The sequence below is a fragment of the Sphaerodactylus townsendi genome, linkage group LG03 (genome assembly GCF_021028975.2).
Source record: "Sphaerodactylus townsendi isolate TG3544 linkage group LG03, MPM_Stown_v2.3, whole genome shotgun sequence".
Classification (NCBI taxonomy): domain Eukaryota; kingdom Metazoa; phylum Chordata; class Lepidosauria; order Squamata; family Sphaerodactylidae; genus Sphaerodactylus; species Sphaerodactylus townsendi.
Window position 1 is genome coordinate 148064223 of NC_059427.1, and position 14869 is coordinate 148079091.

General features: G+C 44.7%; 1 protein-coding gene across 1 annotated transcript; it reads right to left on the minus strand.

Moving 5' to 3' along the window:
• Positions 1-4278: 4278 nt before the first annotated feature.
• LOC125430298 (17-beta-hydroxysteroid dehydrogenase type 6-like) lies at positions 4279-13792 on the minus strand. Its single transcript, XM_048492220.1, has 5 exons — positions 13674-13792; positions 11237-11558; positions 10193-10451; positions 6427-6584; positions 4279-4534 (listed from the first exon to the last, which is right to left on the minus strand). The coding sequence occupies exons 2-5, from the start codon at positions 11547-11549 to the stop codon at positions 4317-4319; spliced, it is 948 nt and encodes a 315-aa protein (XP_048348177.1). The 5' UTR covers positions 11550-11558; positions 13674-13792; the 3' UTR covers positions 4279-4316.
• Between the last annotated feature and the right edge of the window lie 1077 nt (positions 13793-14869).

Here is a 14869-nt window from a genome sequence, read left to right on the forward strand (position 1 = left end):
AAGTGCCGCTGGTATATACCCTTGTCTTTTGGAAAAGTGAAATTTTAGTACCGCTGCCGTTTAGGTGTGACATTCTTTCAATACCGTATCACAATGGTTAGCCTAGTTGGCTTTATAATGAAAATTTAGTCCTAAGTATTTATAGTGCTTAAAGAGCCATGTGGCAGAGTGGTTAAGTGCTTGCACTGCCACTCACATGGTCAGGAGCTTGAGCCCCCTGTGGGTCAGATATCATGGCAGCTGGCTCATGGTCAACTCAGCCATCCATCCATCCATCCATCCATCCATCCATCCATCCATCCATCCATCCATCCATCCATCCATCCATCCATCCATCCATCCATCCATCCATCCATCCATCCATCCATCCATCCATCCATCCATCCATCCATCCATCCATCCATCCATTTATTTCTTGGTCGGTAAAATGAGTAGCTAGCTCATAGCTAGAGGGTAAAGAATAGCCAGGGAAAGCAATGGCAAATTATCCCACAAAAACTGGCTTGTCTATAAAATCACTGCTTGCAGTGGTACCCCAGGGTCGGATACGACTAAAGGGGAAACTTTGCCTTTTTTATTTATAGTGCTTAATCTGTTCAAGTTTATTGCCATTAAGGAACCAGTTAGAGAGTTTGAAGGTATTAGCACAAACCATTATTTTAGACTTTGTGGGGTTGATTTCCAAATGATTTAAGGCACAATATTCATAGCATTTGTCAAGAAGGCGTTTCAGACCAATCTGGGTTCATGATATCAAAATTGCATCATCAGCGTATAATAATAAATGCACTTTCCTGTTGCCTAAAGTTGGACTATGAGAACCAGCCTCACTCAAAGTCTCTGCCAGATGAAGAGATTGAATAAAGTTGGTGCCAGGACGCGTCTTTGTTTGACTCTTGTTTTGCCCCATAATTTTTGGAGTCAATTTCTCAGCATTATCACATTTGATCTGGCAGTTGGTATCTTTATGTAGGGATTTTAAAAGGAAGAGGAGTCGGTTTTCAATCCCTAGTTTTTCCAGTTTATACCAAAGAAGTTCTCTGGAAACTAAATCAAATGCTCCCTTTAAGTCTAGGAAGGCCAAATAAAGTTTGGAATTACTCTCCCTCATGTATTTAGATAGTAAAAGTCCATGCGGAGATGTTGTTAGAATTTTTGCTCCAATTGTTCTGATCTCTGAAGTAGTTATTAAATGTTGCACTTTGGCTTAAATAAACACATTCCATCTAATTCCATGAATAAACCATTGTCAAGACCTGGTTGAATTATTGGAATAATGGCCAATAGTGGCATATGGTCACTCCATATTTGAAAGTAAACCAGTAACCTCACAATTCTCTGAACGATCGCCTGTGAGACTAGGATATAGTCTATTATACTGTTCCCTATTGAAGATATATAGGTACAATCACCAGAATTTTTATAATGAGATAGACCATTTAAGTGAATGAGATTAAACTAGGCACAAAAAGAGCCGGTTGTTAAGTAGTTCTAAACACTGTGGTGTAGGAATGTCACTGTCAGGAGGCCTGTTATTTAAGGGATTTGCTTTTGCTGCTTTCTGGATGCTGAGGGTGGAGGAATGGGTTAATTGCATTTCTAACTGACTTTTCTCTGCTTTTGTATGATATTATACTGTACCAGGTGCTGCCCAAGGTCAGTGTCTGGCTGTCTTCACTGTTATCTGATTTGCAGTTCTTTTGGGTGCACATTCCCACGATGGGGGGGGGGTGCACTCTGCTTTAACTATAGGGGTTTGCGCGGGCAAATCTTAGTTCTGGCATTGACCAGAGAAGATCTCAATACCAATAAACTACTAGGGGGGGTGCGTCTGCAGCCGCAGATTTGGGGCACCCCATTCCTGATGATTTGACAGGAACATCATTCAGCCTCTGACCCAGCAGAGGGACCTCGGATCTCACTTGGCAGCGCAGCAGGAGGAGAAGCCCCTACTTCAGGTGGAAGTCTGGGCTCCATCAACCCGTTCCTGACTGCCCCGTTAGATGGCTCACATGGAGTTACCGTGCGCCGTCACCAGGGTTTGGACTTTCGAGAATCTCAACCTTCAGGTTTTGGCAGTGCGATGTGGGCTATTGCACTAACTGGATTTTTAGCAGGCTGTCGTTTCTCCAACAGCTGCTAGGCCTAGGGTTACCAACCTCCAGTTGGGACCTGGAAAACTGATTGTCTGTTCACAACTGGATTTCAGTATCAGTAATCTTTCCCCTTATTTTCTTTTTCATTGGCCGGCCCACATGCTGGCTCAGAAAAAGCAAGAGAAGCATTGGAGGCACGAGAGGGAGGGAGGGAAGAAGGCCGCTGCAGCTGGGGGGAAACGAGAATGGAAAGGCAATTAAGAGCAAACCAGCTTGGAAAGAGCAACAGAAGGATTTTGCTGGAGGCTCAGGAAGGAGAAAAGGGGGTGGCCCTTGGCAGTGGCGCAGGGGGAGATGATAAAAAGAAGTCAGACAGGAGCAAGAGCACAGCCAGCCTTTACAATGAAAAATGTTGTATTATTATTTATATGAAAATTTAGGTTTAATGTTGAATAATATTAATGTTTTATTTTTGTATATAGTGTAAGAAAAAACAGTTGTGCTCCTAGAGGAGTAAGGAAAAAGAATACTTTATACAACAATTGTAAGTGTATTGGGAGGGTTCTTTGGGTTTTTGTTTAATTATATGAAAATGAAAGGATTAGATAGACTTTTATTTATGGACATTTGTATTTGTACATTTCAGATTGGCTTGACAAAGGACTGCCGAAATAAAAACCTAATCTAGAGGTTTTATAGCCATACCTGACGGTGTACTGACTTACAAAAATCTTTCTTGTATATTTATGATTGTAAGATAATGTTGAAATGTTACTCACCTAGTGAGTTGGAGTACGCATGGGTGTAATATTTGTGACATCCAGAAATAGTGGCTGGTAGTGAGGGGAAAAGTGGGGAGGAACTAGAAAACCCAAGGAAATATTAATACAAATGGCTTTCCTTTGCTGTCTCTCAGAAGGGAGACGAAATGTCACACTTAAAGAGGTTTTGGAAACAGCAGAATTTTTAAAATCTGAAATGGGGCGAGTACTGAAAAAAGGGAAGAGTGTCCATAAGTGTGAATCAAACCTGAAGGGAATGCACACTCAAAGCAAAGGAGACCACGTGTGTGTAAATGACCATTTACAGGGTGTAAGTGCAGCTATCCTTTCTAGGTGTGAGGTTTCTCGGCAGAATGACTGGAGAATAAGGTAATAATGTGAATAAGCGTGTTATTCACTAAATAATGTGAATCTGTACTCCAAGGGAGGTTTCTTAAAATTGACTCGCAAGAGCGGAAATGCCCCCACTGTTCTATAGTGGTGCAAGGTATTGGTGTTAACCTTTAAGGCCTTACGCGGTCTGGGACCTTCGTACCTTAGGGACCGTCTGGCCCCTTATGTCCCACGTCGGTCTCTGCGTTCGGCAGAGGCCAATCTACTGGAGGTCCCCGCCCCCTCTATGATGCGGCTGGCCTCCACTAGGGCCAGGGCTTTTACGGCCCTGGCCCCTGCCTGGTGGAATGCTCTCCCGCCAGCTGTCCGGGCCCTGCGGGACCTCAGTGAATTCCGCAGGGCCTGTAAGACCGAGTTATTCCGCCGGGCTTTTGGGGAGGCCGGCTGCTGATAGGTGCCCATTAACAACTGAGATCCGCTGTTCCCCCCTCAGAGTCAGAGGAGTGAAAGGTTGAACGCCATCTGTTTTAAACATTTATAAGCTTGGAGTGCTGCATTTTAACTTGCATAAATTTTAGTATTTTATCTTATTTATCCACTTGTATGTATTATGTTGTAAACCGCCCTGAGCCCTTCGGGGGAGGGCGGTATAAAAGTGGAACAAATAAATAAATAAATAAATAAACATATAATGCTTAATTGCCCCAAATACGAAGAAGCTAGGACCAGGCTTTTGACTCTTCTTCCTGCTAAGTTTAAGGAATACTCTGTTGCTGGGAAGGTTGCATTCCTACTAAACAACTCTTCTTCTGTGATTTTAAATTCTGTCGCTAGGTTCCTTTTAGGAACTTTGGAATAATACCTGTGATGGTTTTATGTAGGGAACATTTGTCTGGATAATGCTGGTTGTTATATTGGTATTATGCCTAATAAAGGTTTTATGTATGTATGTATGTATGTGAATAAGCAGGGTGATGCAACCATACAAAAACAAAATAATTTTTAAATGTGTTTGTTCGGTTCTGCTTCATTGTAGAAGTGTTTCAAAAGATTCATTTTCGGTTGTATCCATTCCACAGTTTATTGGCTTGTTCTAGAAAATAAACTAAATCTTCTGTGCTGGCTCGGGCTGTTTGCGGGTCAATATATAGTCAGCTACTGTAGTTGGTAAGTAGGAGGCAGGAATGTAGAAGAGCTTAGCATCCCACCCTGCAGCGTAACGTGTGCGGGGAAGGCAGGATGTCAACGCATGTTCTATGGAATCAGTGACCATGTAGAGATTCTTGCTTCCAGTTTGAAGGAGTTCTACCAAATTTCTGTGATCTGTATGTGAGAAATACGAAGCATAAGACAAGTAATTTCTGCCACAAAGGAGACAATCTGCAATTTTTGGAAACCAAAAGAGCAGCATTTATTTACATTTGTTTACATGCCAGTAAGGCTCATGCTCCTTACTGCCAACCTCCAGGTAGTGGCTAGAGATCTCATACTATTACCTCTCATCTCCAGGCAATAGAGATTAGTTCACTTAAAGAAAATGGCTGCTTTGGAAGATGGACTCTATGGCCGTTTCCGCACGGCCACGCTAGTGCGCCATGGTAATAACGCCGACATCGCACTCTGGCCACCGTTCGCATGAATGGTCCCGGTAAAGGCAGGGAAGACGGCGCAGCGCTGCGCTTCATTAAATTTAATCGACGATGCTTTCCCTGCGACCTTCAGGCGCGTCAGCCAGGCCTCAGATACGCCCCTGCCTGCGGCATGAAAGCTTTGGAGTCGCAGGGCAGGGGGGCGTGTCACCCAGGCCTGGGCGATGTGCCGGAAGGTCGCAGGGAAGGTACGTCATTCGGGAAAGGGGGGGATGGCGCTTTCCAGCCGCTGCCGTTCGCACGCTGTTTTCCAAAATGGGAAAATGGCGGTTTCGCACGTTTTTGCCGTCCCTAGGGCGCTGTTATTGGCTCGTGAGGAAAGGGCCTCTGATATTATACCCCTTCCCTTCCCAGCTCACATACTATTATAGGAAGTGGGACAATCTTTCATGTTATTTGATGGTCAAAAGTTATCTTTTCCAGCTGATTTTAAGGATTTAGCTAGACAAGGATGGTATATTAACCAATTAAAAGAGTAGACAGGGTGGGGATAGGGGAATGATATCATAGTTTTCCTGTCACGTGCTCAAGGCCAATGAGAATGGATTCCCTACTAACATGTGAATTTGCACCATTTTCTTTAAGTGAACTGACCAATTAATACAAAGTGCAAACCAGGCATAAAGTGCTGCAACTTTAAAGCCTACTAATTAGCAAATAATTAGGCCCACTCTTTTTAGCGGAGGCATGCGTTCTGGAGTGCTTGCTGAAGATGTCAGGTATCAAGTCCATGGTAGACATATTGAAGTGAATACGGTTTTGGCCCCCTTATTGATCCTCACAAAATTGTGGGAAGACCACTTTTTAAAGCTAAAACAGGGGTCTGCAACCTGAGGCACTCCAGATGTTCACGGGCTACAAATCCCATCAGCCCCTGCCAGCATGGCCAATTGGTCATGCTGGCAGGGGCTGATGGGAATTGTAACCCATGAACATCTGGAGAGCCGCAGGTTGCAGACCCCTGAGCTAAAAGAAGGAGTGAATGCTCCTCTGTCTGTGGTGTCGTATCTCCCAAGGGTTTAAATGCCTTTGGCATCCGTCCTTCCCTACTAAATGCCTAGTTAAGCAGGACACTTTGTTGCGTGTCTCTCTGGGGAGCCACAATAAAACTAATCCCTATCTGAGAGCTGGGAAGGAAAGTGTCTCAAGTTAAAAAGAGAAGGAATGCTTCTCCATTTCACAAGGGACAAACTAGCTCCTTCACATTTTTTAAAATATTCCTGACTCAAGGAGGATGCCTCTGGGACTATTTTTGATGCATCAACCCTAAAACTTCTGTGGGTCTGAGAATGTTTGGTCTTTCTATCTAGTACATTTTTATCTTGCTTTTCTTCCATGGTGGCATAACATAGTTCTCCATTTCTCCAATTTATGCTCACAATGGGCTAACAGAAAGTGATAGGCCCAGTAAGTTTCAGGGTCGTGTGGGAACTTGAATCCAGCTCCTTCAGATACTACCCATTCACTCTACGCACCATAGCAGCTCCTACTTTACAACTCCTTTACTTGATATCCACCAGCAATCCCCAAAACAACACAAGAGACATTTTACCCCTTAGAACTTACACGCCTCAAAATACTGCTGCCCATATTGTTCTTTGATGTTGGAAGGTGCCCGATTCCACGCCTCCTTGAAGCCATCTTCTACAGTGCGCAGTATGGCCGTTTCAAAAGCGCCAGGCTCGACAATGCTGACGCGGACTCCAAAAGAACGCATGTCCCGCCTGGATTGGAATCAAAAGATCAAGAAAGGGTATCCCCTATTGAAAACTGGTTTGGCTGATATGTGTGACCTTTGGTCTGTGTGGCCATGGTCTGGACATGACTCTGAAGATGCCAGCCACGAATACAGGCAGAATGTTAGGAGCAAAAGTATCAGACCACGGGCACTCAGCTTGGAAAACTCACAATAGACGGTTGATTCTGGCCTTCGACAATACACGGAAAATCAGTTCTGTTTTTATTATGACATTTATTGTGGTTCCATTGGTTTCAACGGAAGACACATAGTCGTAATGTCTTAGTTTTCCACTTAATTCTGTTACAGTTTCAGAGACTGTACCACTCTTTTAGACTCTACCATACACTATATTTGTTTAATGTATTGTCGAAGGCTTTCACGGGTTGAATGAGCTTGTGGCTCGGTTATGGTTGCATGGCAGCATTCTTCCTGACGCTTCGCAGGCTAAGATACCACAGGTGAAGGCGAAACGTCAGGAGAGAATGCTGCTAGAACACGGCCATACAGCCCGGAAACCACACAGCACCCAAACTATATTTGTTTGTTTGTTTGTTTGTTTATACCCTGCCCTCCCTCGAGGGGCTCAGGACAACAAACAACAATATTTAAAAACAATATAATACCACATAATCGGCTTAAAAGCAATTAAACAAAACAAATAACAACCTGTTTAGGATATAACTGCAACATACTAAGAACAGATGGTGCTAAAACATACAAATGACACCCACGGGTGGCTAACTGTAATATGCTCAGGCCTGCCGGAAACCGATAAAAGCCCGGTGGAAGAGCTCTATCATGCAGGCCCTGCGGAATTCAGTTATGTTCGCAGGGCCCTGATCTTGCTAGGGAGCTCATTCCATCAGGTGCGGAACAGGAAGCCAGCTGGACCTGTCTCGGGCCAGGGACCCCCAGTAGGTGCCCCTCGTTAACAATACATGAAATAACCAACTGCCTCTGAGAAAAGTCTTCATGCCCTCTTATGATTAGCATTTAGCTCTTACAATCCAGCTATGATGAAAGATACATGGTTTTGAAACAGTGAAGGAGTCTGGAATGCTGTCTGCTTTGTATTCTTGCTTGGTTGTTGCTAAGTCTTACAGGGCTAGATGTTAGATTTAGTTTAGAATTTTGGATCTGCCCAGTGGGGTGCGTGAGTGCAGTTTATAGAAACTTCTCAAGAGATGCATGTAAAAGGTAAAACTTACATTTATTCAAGCATCTCCAGTTCACAGCTTTGTTCCAGAAAAAGGTAGATAGAAAGAAACCCTAGTCTAAAGAATACTTTCCCTTTGAACAAGTGGGCACTCTACCGCGCCATCACGTGTGTGCAGGTGAGAGGATGCTACAGTGGGAAAGCCCCACTGAGCAGGCTGCCATTGACCGTGCGCTCAGGTCAAAGGCTAGAACAGAAGTGAAACCAGCATGGGGAAGAAAGGAAGTTAGTGGGCGGTCTCCTGGGTCAGACAAGGAGGGCAAACAAGAGAGGCAACATCACAGATAGAGTGAGATACACAGCACCCCCCAGTGTTCAGGCATGCAGAAGTCGCTTATTCCAACACTAGAACCTAACTAATGTTAAGTTTGGTTCTGTCTATGGCTATAACCTAACTAATGTTTGTGGTTCCTTCTATAAAGGGTTAGCTCATATAATAACAAGAATAGTGTACACACAGCCAGGTATTTGACTCCACAACTGTCGAGGTCCGCCCACTCCGTCCCGTCCCACATCCGTCTGGATGCCCAAATGCCCTGTCTGTCCATGCACCCAGCAGTTCCACCACTACTGTCCCACACCAAAAAACGGGTTGTCTATGTTCCATCCAGTTCTGCGTCCTAGCCAGCTCAACGATCCTTCTCCTGAGATCCCTAAGAAGGTTGCCACCCAACAGCTTTCTCATTGATCTTATTTTAACTAGTCTGATTTGATTATTTAAAGATTGTAGTAGCATATTTTTATAAGTTTGTGTTTTTAAAATTCTATTTAGTTTTATTGGATATTTTAATATTCCACCATGTCACATCCTTATGGCTGCCCTGTCCGCCCATCCATATGACATGCCGAATTCAGATCCTGCCCGCCCATCTGCCATGTCATTGGAGTTTAATACTTAACTTTGTATTCTTGCTTTGTATTCTTGCTTGGATGTTGGTAAGCCTTACGTGGCTGGCTGTATAAAGGGTTATCCCGTATATTGTTAACGATCATAATGTTTTATGAGTTATTGCATTTTATATAAATACTGCTGCCATACTTTAGCCTTTTAAAGGAGCAGTAACCTATTTATTTTGTTTATATATGACATCAAGTCTAATAAATTTCAAGCAGACTGTTTTCGTGATTCTTTTGGGGTTAATTGCCACGTAGCCTCAACATGATTTTTACAGGTATAGCTGTTGCAAAACTGACCCATGGTGTGCCAAGGGGACTCTCTTTGGAAGACAGTGGCACCTCTACCCATCTCAGCCAAACCTTAGGGCACTTAGCATTTCAGTGCCAAATTTGAGGAGCCTATCCTTAGCATTGACTCAGTGTACTGATGAAAAAGAAATATGTCTGGACTTGTCTCCTTCCAAATCAACTTGCACAATGCTTCTCTCATACCCTTCCTGACAGGATTAAGTGTACACAAAAACCTTGCCCTGAAGAGAGAGTTCAAGTCATAACTCTTACTTGTGATGTGATGTTATCCTCTGACTACTTTCTGGCTTTTCCACTGGTTTGATAAGGTCTTTCTAAAAAGATTGATCTCAAAGCACTTTTGCATGCTGTAGGGATGGGAGAGTGTTCATCTTTGAAGGTCCCACCCATATTGGCACCATTTTCACTGCATCAGCCAACTTTCTGTTCCCTGTACCATCAGAAGCTCCTATGGTAGTATAACATTATGCCGATCTATTGTGGATGAAGACTTGGATGAAGACTAGATATGTCACTTGTGTCTTAAGCTGTGGGGGGCATCTGCTTGAAGTTTCTCATGAAGTCCTCATGAACATCCTTCCTCCTCAGGATCTGTTTTGTTTTACAGCTCAAGCCAAACTGGGTTGGTGGGCAGGGATGGCACCACTCTGGCCCTGCCCTGCCCCCTCCAAAGAGCTTTCCCACAGTGCGAGAAGCTCAAAAAGTAAAAAAAAAAGAAAATACCTACCTGAAAATCCCCCAAGGGGAAAGCAGAGATACACTGCAGAAAACATGGCATATCTCCAAGGCTGGGCTTGCCAGGGCAAGCAGGGCTAAACAGGTGGTGGAAACCAACTACGGTCAGCTCCACCCCTAGGAATGCCCTCGCCACACCCCCACCATGCTGGCACGATGCGGGACAGCATGGGAGCACCAACGGACAGCTGGCACTGCAGCTGAGTGTCTGGGGGCCCAGCAGTGGCTGGGTGCTGGTGGATTTTCCCCTCTCCCAGGATACATACCCTGGGGAGGGCAGATCTGCTGGCATAAGCCTGCACCGTTTCCAGAGGGGGATTTGGCCCCCCTTTCTGGATTGCGCTACCTGTGTAGCTCAGTGATCTCTTTATGTCAGATTTACCTGAATAAGCACTTACCAGCCCAAAGATCAAATTGCGGAGTTGATATTTTACCTCAGACTGTCAGAGAACCCTTCTACACCGAACTTGGCTGGGCAGTAACCTCCCCCAAAGCACGCTAGTCTTCCCATCACGCTGGCCACATTGACCACTCGTCCTCTGGCTCTCTTCACCAGGGGCAACATCTTCAGTGTCACATCAATTACCCCAAGCAAGTTGACACTTATGATTTTCATGAAGTCTTCCTTAGTCATCCACTCATTGGGACCCACTGGTGTACCTACACCTGCATTATTTACTACGCCCCAGAGACCTATGTGAGGAAACAATATATGCATATATTTAGTGTTTGGTGATTACAGACAACCAGCTTACTCCATAGCACATATACTACTTCAGGAATGGCTACTAACATCCTGAATTCCAGACGACTGTGTCTAATGTATTGTCGGCTACTTTCACAGCCGAATCACTTGTAGTTTGTTTGGCATGAAGAGACGCATTTTCTCTGGATTTTAGCTTCGCATCTGTGGCTGGCATTAGATCCTCTGAAGATGCCAGCCACAGATGCAGGCGAAACGTCAGGAGAGAATGCTGCTAGAACACGGCCAGACAGCCCGGAAACCACACAGCACCCGACTGTGTCTAATTTTCTAACATTGTACAATTACTCTTGCCTCACCCTTAGTTACTGACACATTTTGTTGCCATGGAGTGAAACAATTAGTTTTACGTGTTGTACACACAGACAGTGTTGCTTTTAATGTGTGTTAATTTTTGGAGTATGTTCCCCCCCACTACTGCTTTGTAAAGCACACTCACACACGAACCTCCACCATATAATACAATACACAAATAGCTTGGTCTATGATTTCATAGGCAAGGGAGAGGGGAAGCATTAAAAATCAACCCATTTTTTAAAAACTCACGAAAATATCTATTTAAATCTTCCCAGCTGTATAAATCACACTTGGTATCATAACATCTGAATTCTATGTAGCAAAAGAAGGGCTGGTTGTACATTCTAGTCGTGAAACTCAGTAGCTTGGGTAAATAATTGTTCTGCCCATTGCCTCAAGTGAAGCGAAAGCCAATTACCTTTGTCCCCCACGCATTCTTTCACCCACTCGGCGGCCGCAGCAACACTCTCAGTGCTGGTCACATCCAGGAGGGTGGTCTTCAAGCGATCAGATGTGGCCTTCTCCAGCTCCTCAGCCCCCTTCTGGGTGAGACATCCTGCTAAGACCTTCATACCTTTCAGATCCAGCTGCCTGGCAAGCAGGTTCCCAAAACCAGAGTCACAGCCGGTGATGAAGACATACTTCTTCGCCAGGTTCTCCACAGTCTGTCTTTCCCGGTACCACCGCTGAAGGAAGTAGAGGCCCAGCAAGGCAGCCAAGAACAGCCACATGGTCAAAAGCTTCAGGGAAGAAATGAATGAACAGAGAATAAGAGAATGCAGATCAGAAGCCACCAGGTTTGAGTTTCTAATAAGGTAGATCCTGGCGCTGACTTTCCCTTCATGACCTTCATAATTTTCATTCATGGGAATTAATTTTCATTGCTAAGAATTAATTTCTGTCAATCACTGTGGGGGCATGAAGTTTCGCATGAAGTCCTCATGAACATTCTTCCTCCTCAAGACCTTAAGTGCCTTAATTCCGTGAGCCCCTTTAAGATAGGTACCATTCTTCTGTCCAAAATGTCCCCACTAGAGCTCACTTCTGCAGCACAGTGAAAGTTTCAGGTGAAGATCCAGCCCAGGAAGGCATCTGGCAGTCCCCAAAAAGGCAGACAGCCAGGGTTGCCAACTCTGGGTTGGGAAAGTCCTGGAGATCTGGGGGCAAAGGACAGAGTCTGGAAAAGAGGGGAATTTCAGCTGGGACGTGATGCCACAGAGTCCTCCCTCTATGCAGCCATTTTCTCCAGAGGAGCTGATCTTTGTAGTTTGGAGATCAGTTGGAATTCTGGGAGAACTCCAGACCATGAACATAAGAACATAAGAACATAAGAACTAGCCTGCTGGATCAGACCAGAGTCCATCTAGTCCAGCATTCTGCTACTCGCAGTGGCCCACCAGGTGCCTTTGGGAGCTCACATGCAGGATATGAAAGCAATCGCCTTCTGCTGCTGCTGCTGCTCCCGAGCACCTGGTCTGCTAAGGCATTTGCAATCTGAGATCAAGGAGGATCAAGATTCGTAGCCAAAGATCGACTTCTCCTCCATAAATGTGTCAAAGCCCTTTTTTAAAGAAGCTATCCAGGTTAGTGGCCATCACCCCCCCTCCTGTGGCAGCATATTCCAAACACCCATCACCTTGCGTTCGTGAAGAGGAAGTGTTTCCTTTTATTATTAGTCCTAATTCTTCCCCCCAGCATTTTCAATGGATGCCCCCTGGTTCTGGTATTGTGAGAAAGAGAGAAAAATTTCTCTCTGTCAACATTTTCTACCCAATGCATAATTTTATAGACTTCAATCATATCCCCCCTCAGACGCGTCTCCTACTCGAGACTAAAGAGTCCCAGGCTACGCTGCAGCCTCTCCTCCATAAGGCGTAGGAAGGTTAAAGCTCCAACCCTTCAATCATCCTCTCGTTGCCCTTCTCTGCACACTTTTCTATCTCTTCCAATATCCGCGCTTTTTTTGAGATGCGGCGACCAGAACTGAACACAGTGCTCCAAGTGCGGTCGCACCACTGCTTTATATAAGGGCATGACAATCCTTGTAGTTTTATTATCAACTCCTTTCCTAATGATCCCCAGCATAGAGTTTGCCTTTTTCACAGCTGCCATGCATGGAGTTGACCTTCCCATGGAACTATCAACTAAGACGCCTAAATCCCTTTCCTGGTCTGTGACTGATAGCACTGACCCCTGTAGCGTGGATGTGCCTGGAGTTTGACAAGCCTTACAGGCAGCAGAGGCAGGCAGGCAACAGCCAAGTGGGCAAAGCTGTAACCCAAAGAAAAACAGATCACAGCAGTTCAAAGCAGTGCTGGGTGCAAAATAGTCAGAGCAGTGTGAGTGGGGTTCATTTAACCTCAAAAGACCCACTGGGAGAATCAGAACAATGGCTGGCTGGCCATGACGAATGCAAACGACGTCTCTGACTCTGGCACCAGTTCTTGAATGGCATTCCTGAAAGGCTTCAAGGATGTGCCATCCAGTGGAGGGATTCTAAAATCCCAACCATGCCCCTCCCCGCCCCCGCCCCCCCACCCCCCGGTCCCTTGTTGCATCAGAAAGATGCCCGAAGATTTGTTGACTTGTGAACTTGGCTTGATGAGTGCCTTTACGGGCAGTTTGATGCTCAGAATTTTAGGAGATGGTCATCCATGAAAGCCTTTCCCCATTCATTCTCGCAGATCAAACAGTTTGGGAGTAAACACAACCGGAAGAGCAACTTCAGGATTTCAAAAATCCACTCCAGAACCAAAAAAGGCCACAGCAATGGATTATTATCCACCTCCAGATCACAGAACAGAGCTATCGGGCAATCAGTTACTGACTTGAGATGGAGTAAGCGAAGCTCTTACCAGATCCGTTGGCTTGCAGAAAGAACTAAAATCTTTTGAGCGTTTCCTGCCACTCTCTTCTCTGCCTGCTGTAATTTGCTCAGGCAGCTGCTGAACTCTGTAATTCAAACGATTGCTTGTAGCTCCTCCTTTTGAGGCAGGGATTGTGTTGGAGGGAATCCAGGTAGTTGCCTGGGCTGGCCTGGCTCTGGCGCTTCTGAATACATTAGATAAAGTCTTTTAGGAGGACACAATTGCTTTTGCTACAGATCTTTGGTGTCTCACTTTGTTTTCCTATTTGCAGCCCACTTCTCCTGTTTTCTGTGCCCATGATATGGCAAAGTGCCTGTTTACTTATATGGAGCAAAGAAAAGGAGCTTGAATTGAGACAACCCAATGAGTGAAGGGACAATTCCTTTTCACAACGATCTGGAAGGGTTGCAAGTTTACATCTTTCTTTCCTGTTGTGTCCCCTCCATCCCCGCTTCAGTTTTCATTATTTATCCATGTAGTTAATTTATATTGCTCTGTGACAGATACACAGAAATGTATCCGATAGATGGAGCAATAGATTGGTGAAATGCTCAGAATCATTCCCATACGGGCTATTGTGGAAAGATCTAAGAGGAAAAAGTGGCTAGATGGAAGAAGTTAGGTTTTGAATACTGAGCTGATTACGCATTGGCCAAAAACAGTGATGTGAAAATGGTGTGAAAAAGGTGTAAACCCTGTTTCACCGTTTTAGACCATTTTAGATCATTTTCACACCATTTTCACACTGCTGTTTTTGGCCCATGTGGAATCTGTCTGAGAGTCAGAAGTTAGGTATGAAGGGGTCCATTCCGCATAAAGGCTTTAGAATGTTTACAAAATGTTTTGAAAACATTTTTGAAAAGAATCATTTTAGGGTTTTTGTTCCACACTGTACCTCTACTAACATTCTCAGAATGTTCCAGCTGTTCAAAATAATTTTTTTGGCTTATCCACATAGAAAACTCTTCTCTCTTGCTCTTGCTTTTTTAAAAATACGCATGCATGGATTCAAAGACACGAAGGCTTGACATTTCAATTCCGTGCCAATTTTGCACTTATCTGATTGGATCTTACTGTAGCCTGCTCTTTGATTGGATGTGAGTGTTGTTGCTCATATCCTCAGATTCTATTGGTAAGCGCACCACTGGTGTAATGCCCATTGGGCAAGGTGGGCAGCTGCCCAG

What these genes read in the sequence shown, in the direction of transcription:
- LOC125430298 (XM_048492220.1), bottom strand. Translation starts at nt 11,549, where the DNA reads ATGTGGCTGTTCTTGGCTGCCTTGCTGGGCCTCTACTTCCTTCAGCGG. An exon ending in AGAATGCGTGGGGGACAAAG is followed by an intron (nt 10,452 to 11,236) that starts GTAATTGGCTTT and finishes TTCCTCACATAG; the next exon opens with GTCTCTGGGGCGTAGTAAAT. An exon ending in GGGTTCTCTGACAGTCTGAG is followed by an intron (nt 6,585 to 10,192) that starts GTAAAATATCAA and finishes ATTCCAATCCAG; the next exon opens with GCGGGACATGCGTTCTTTTG.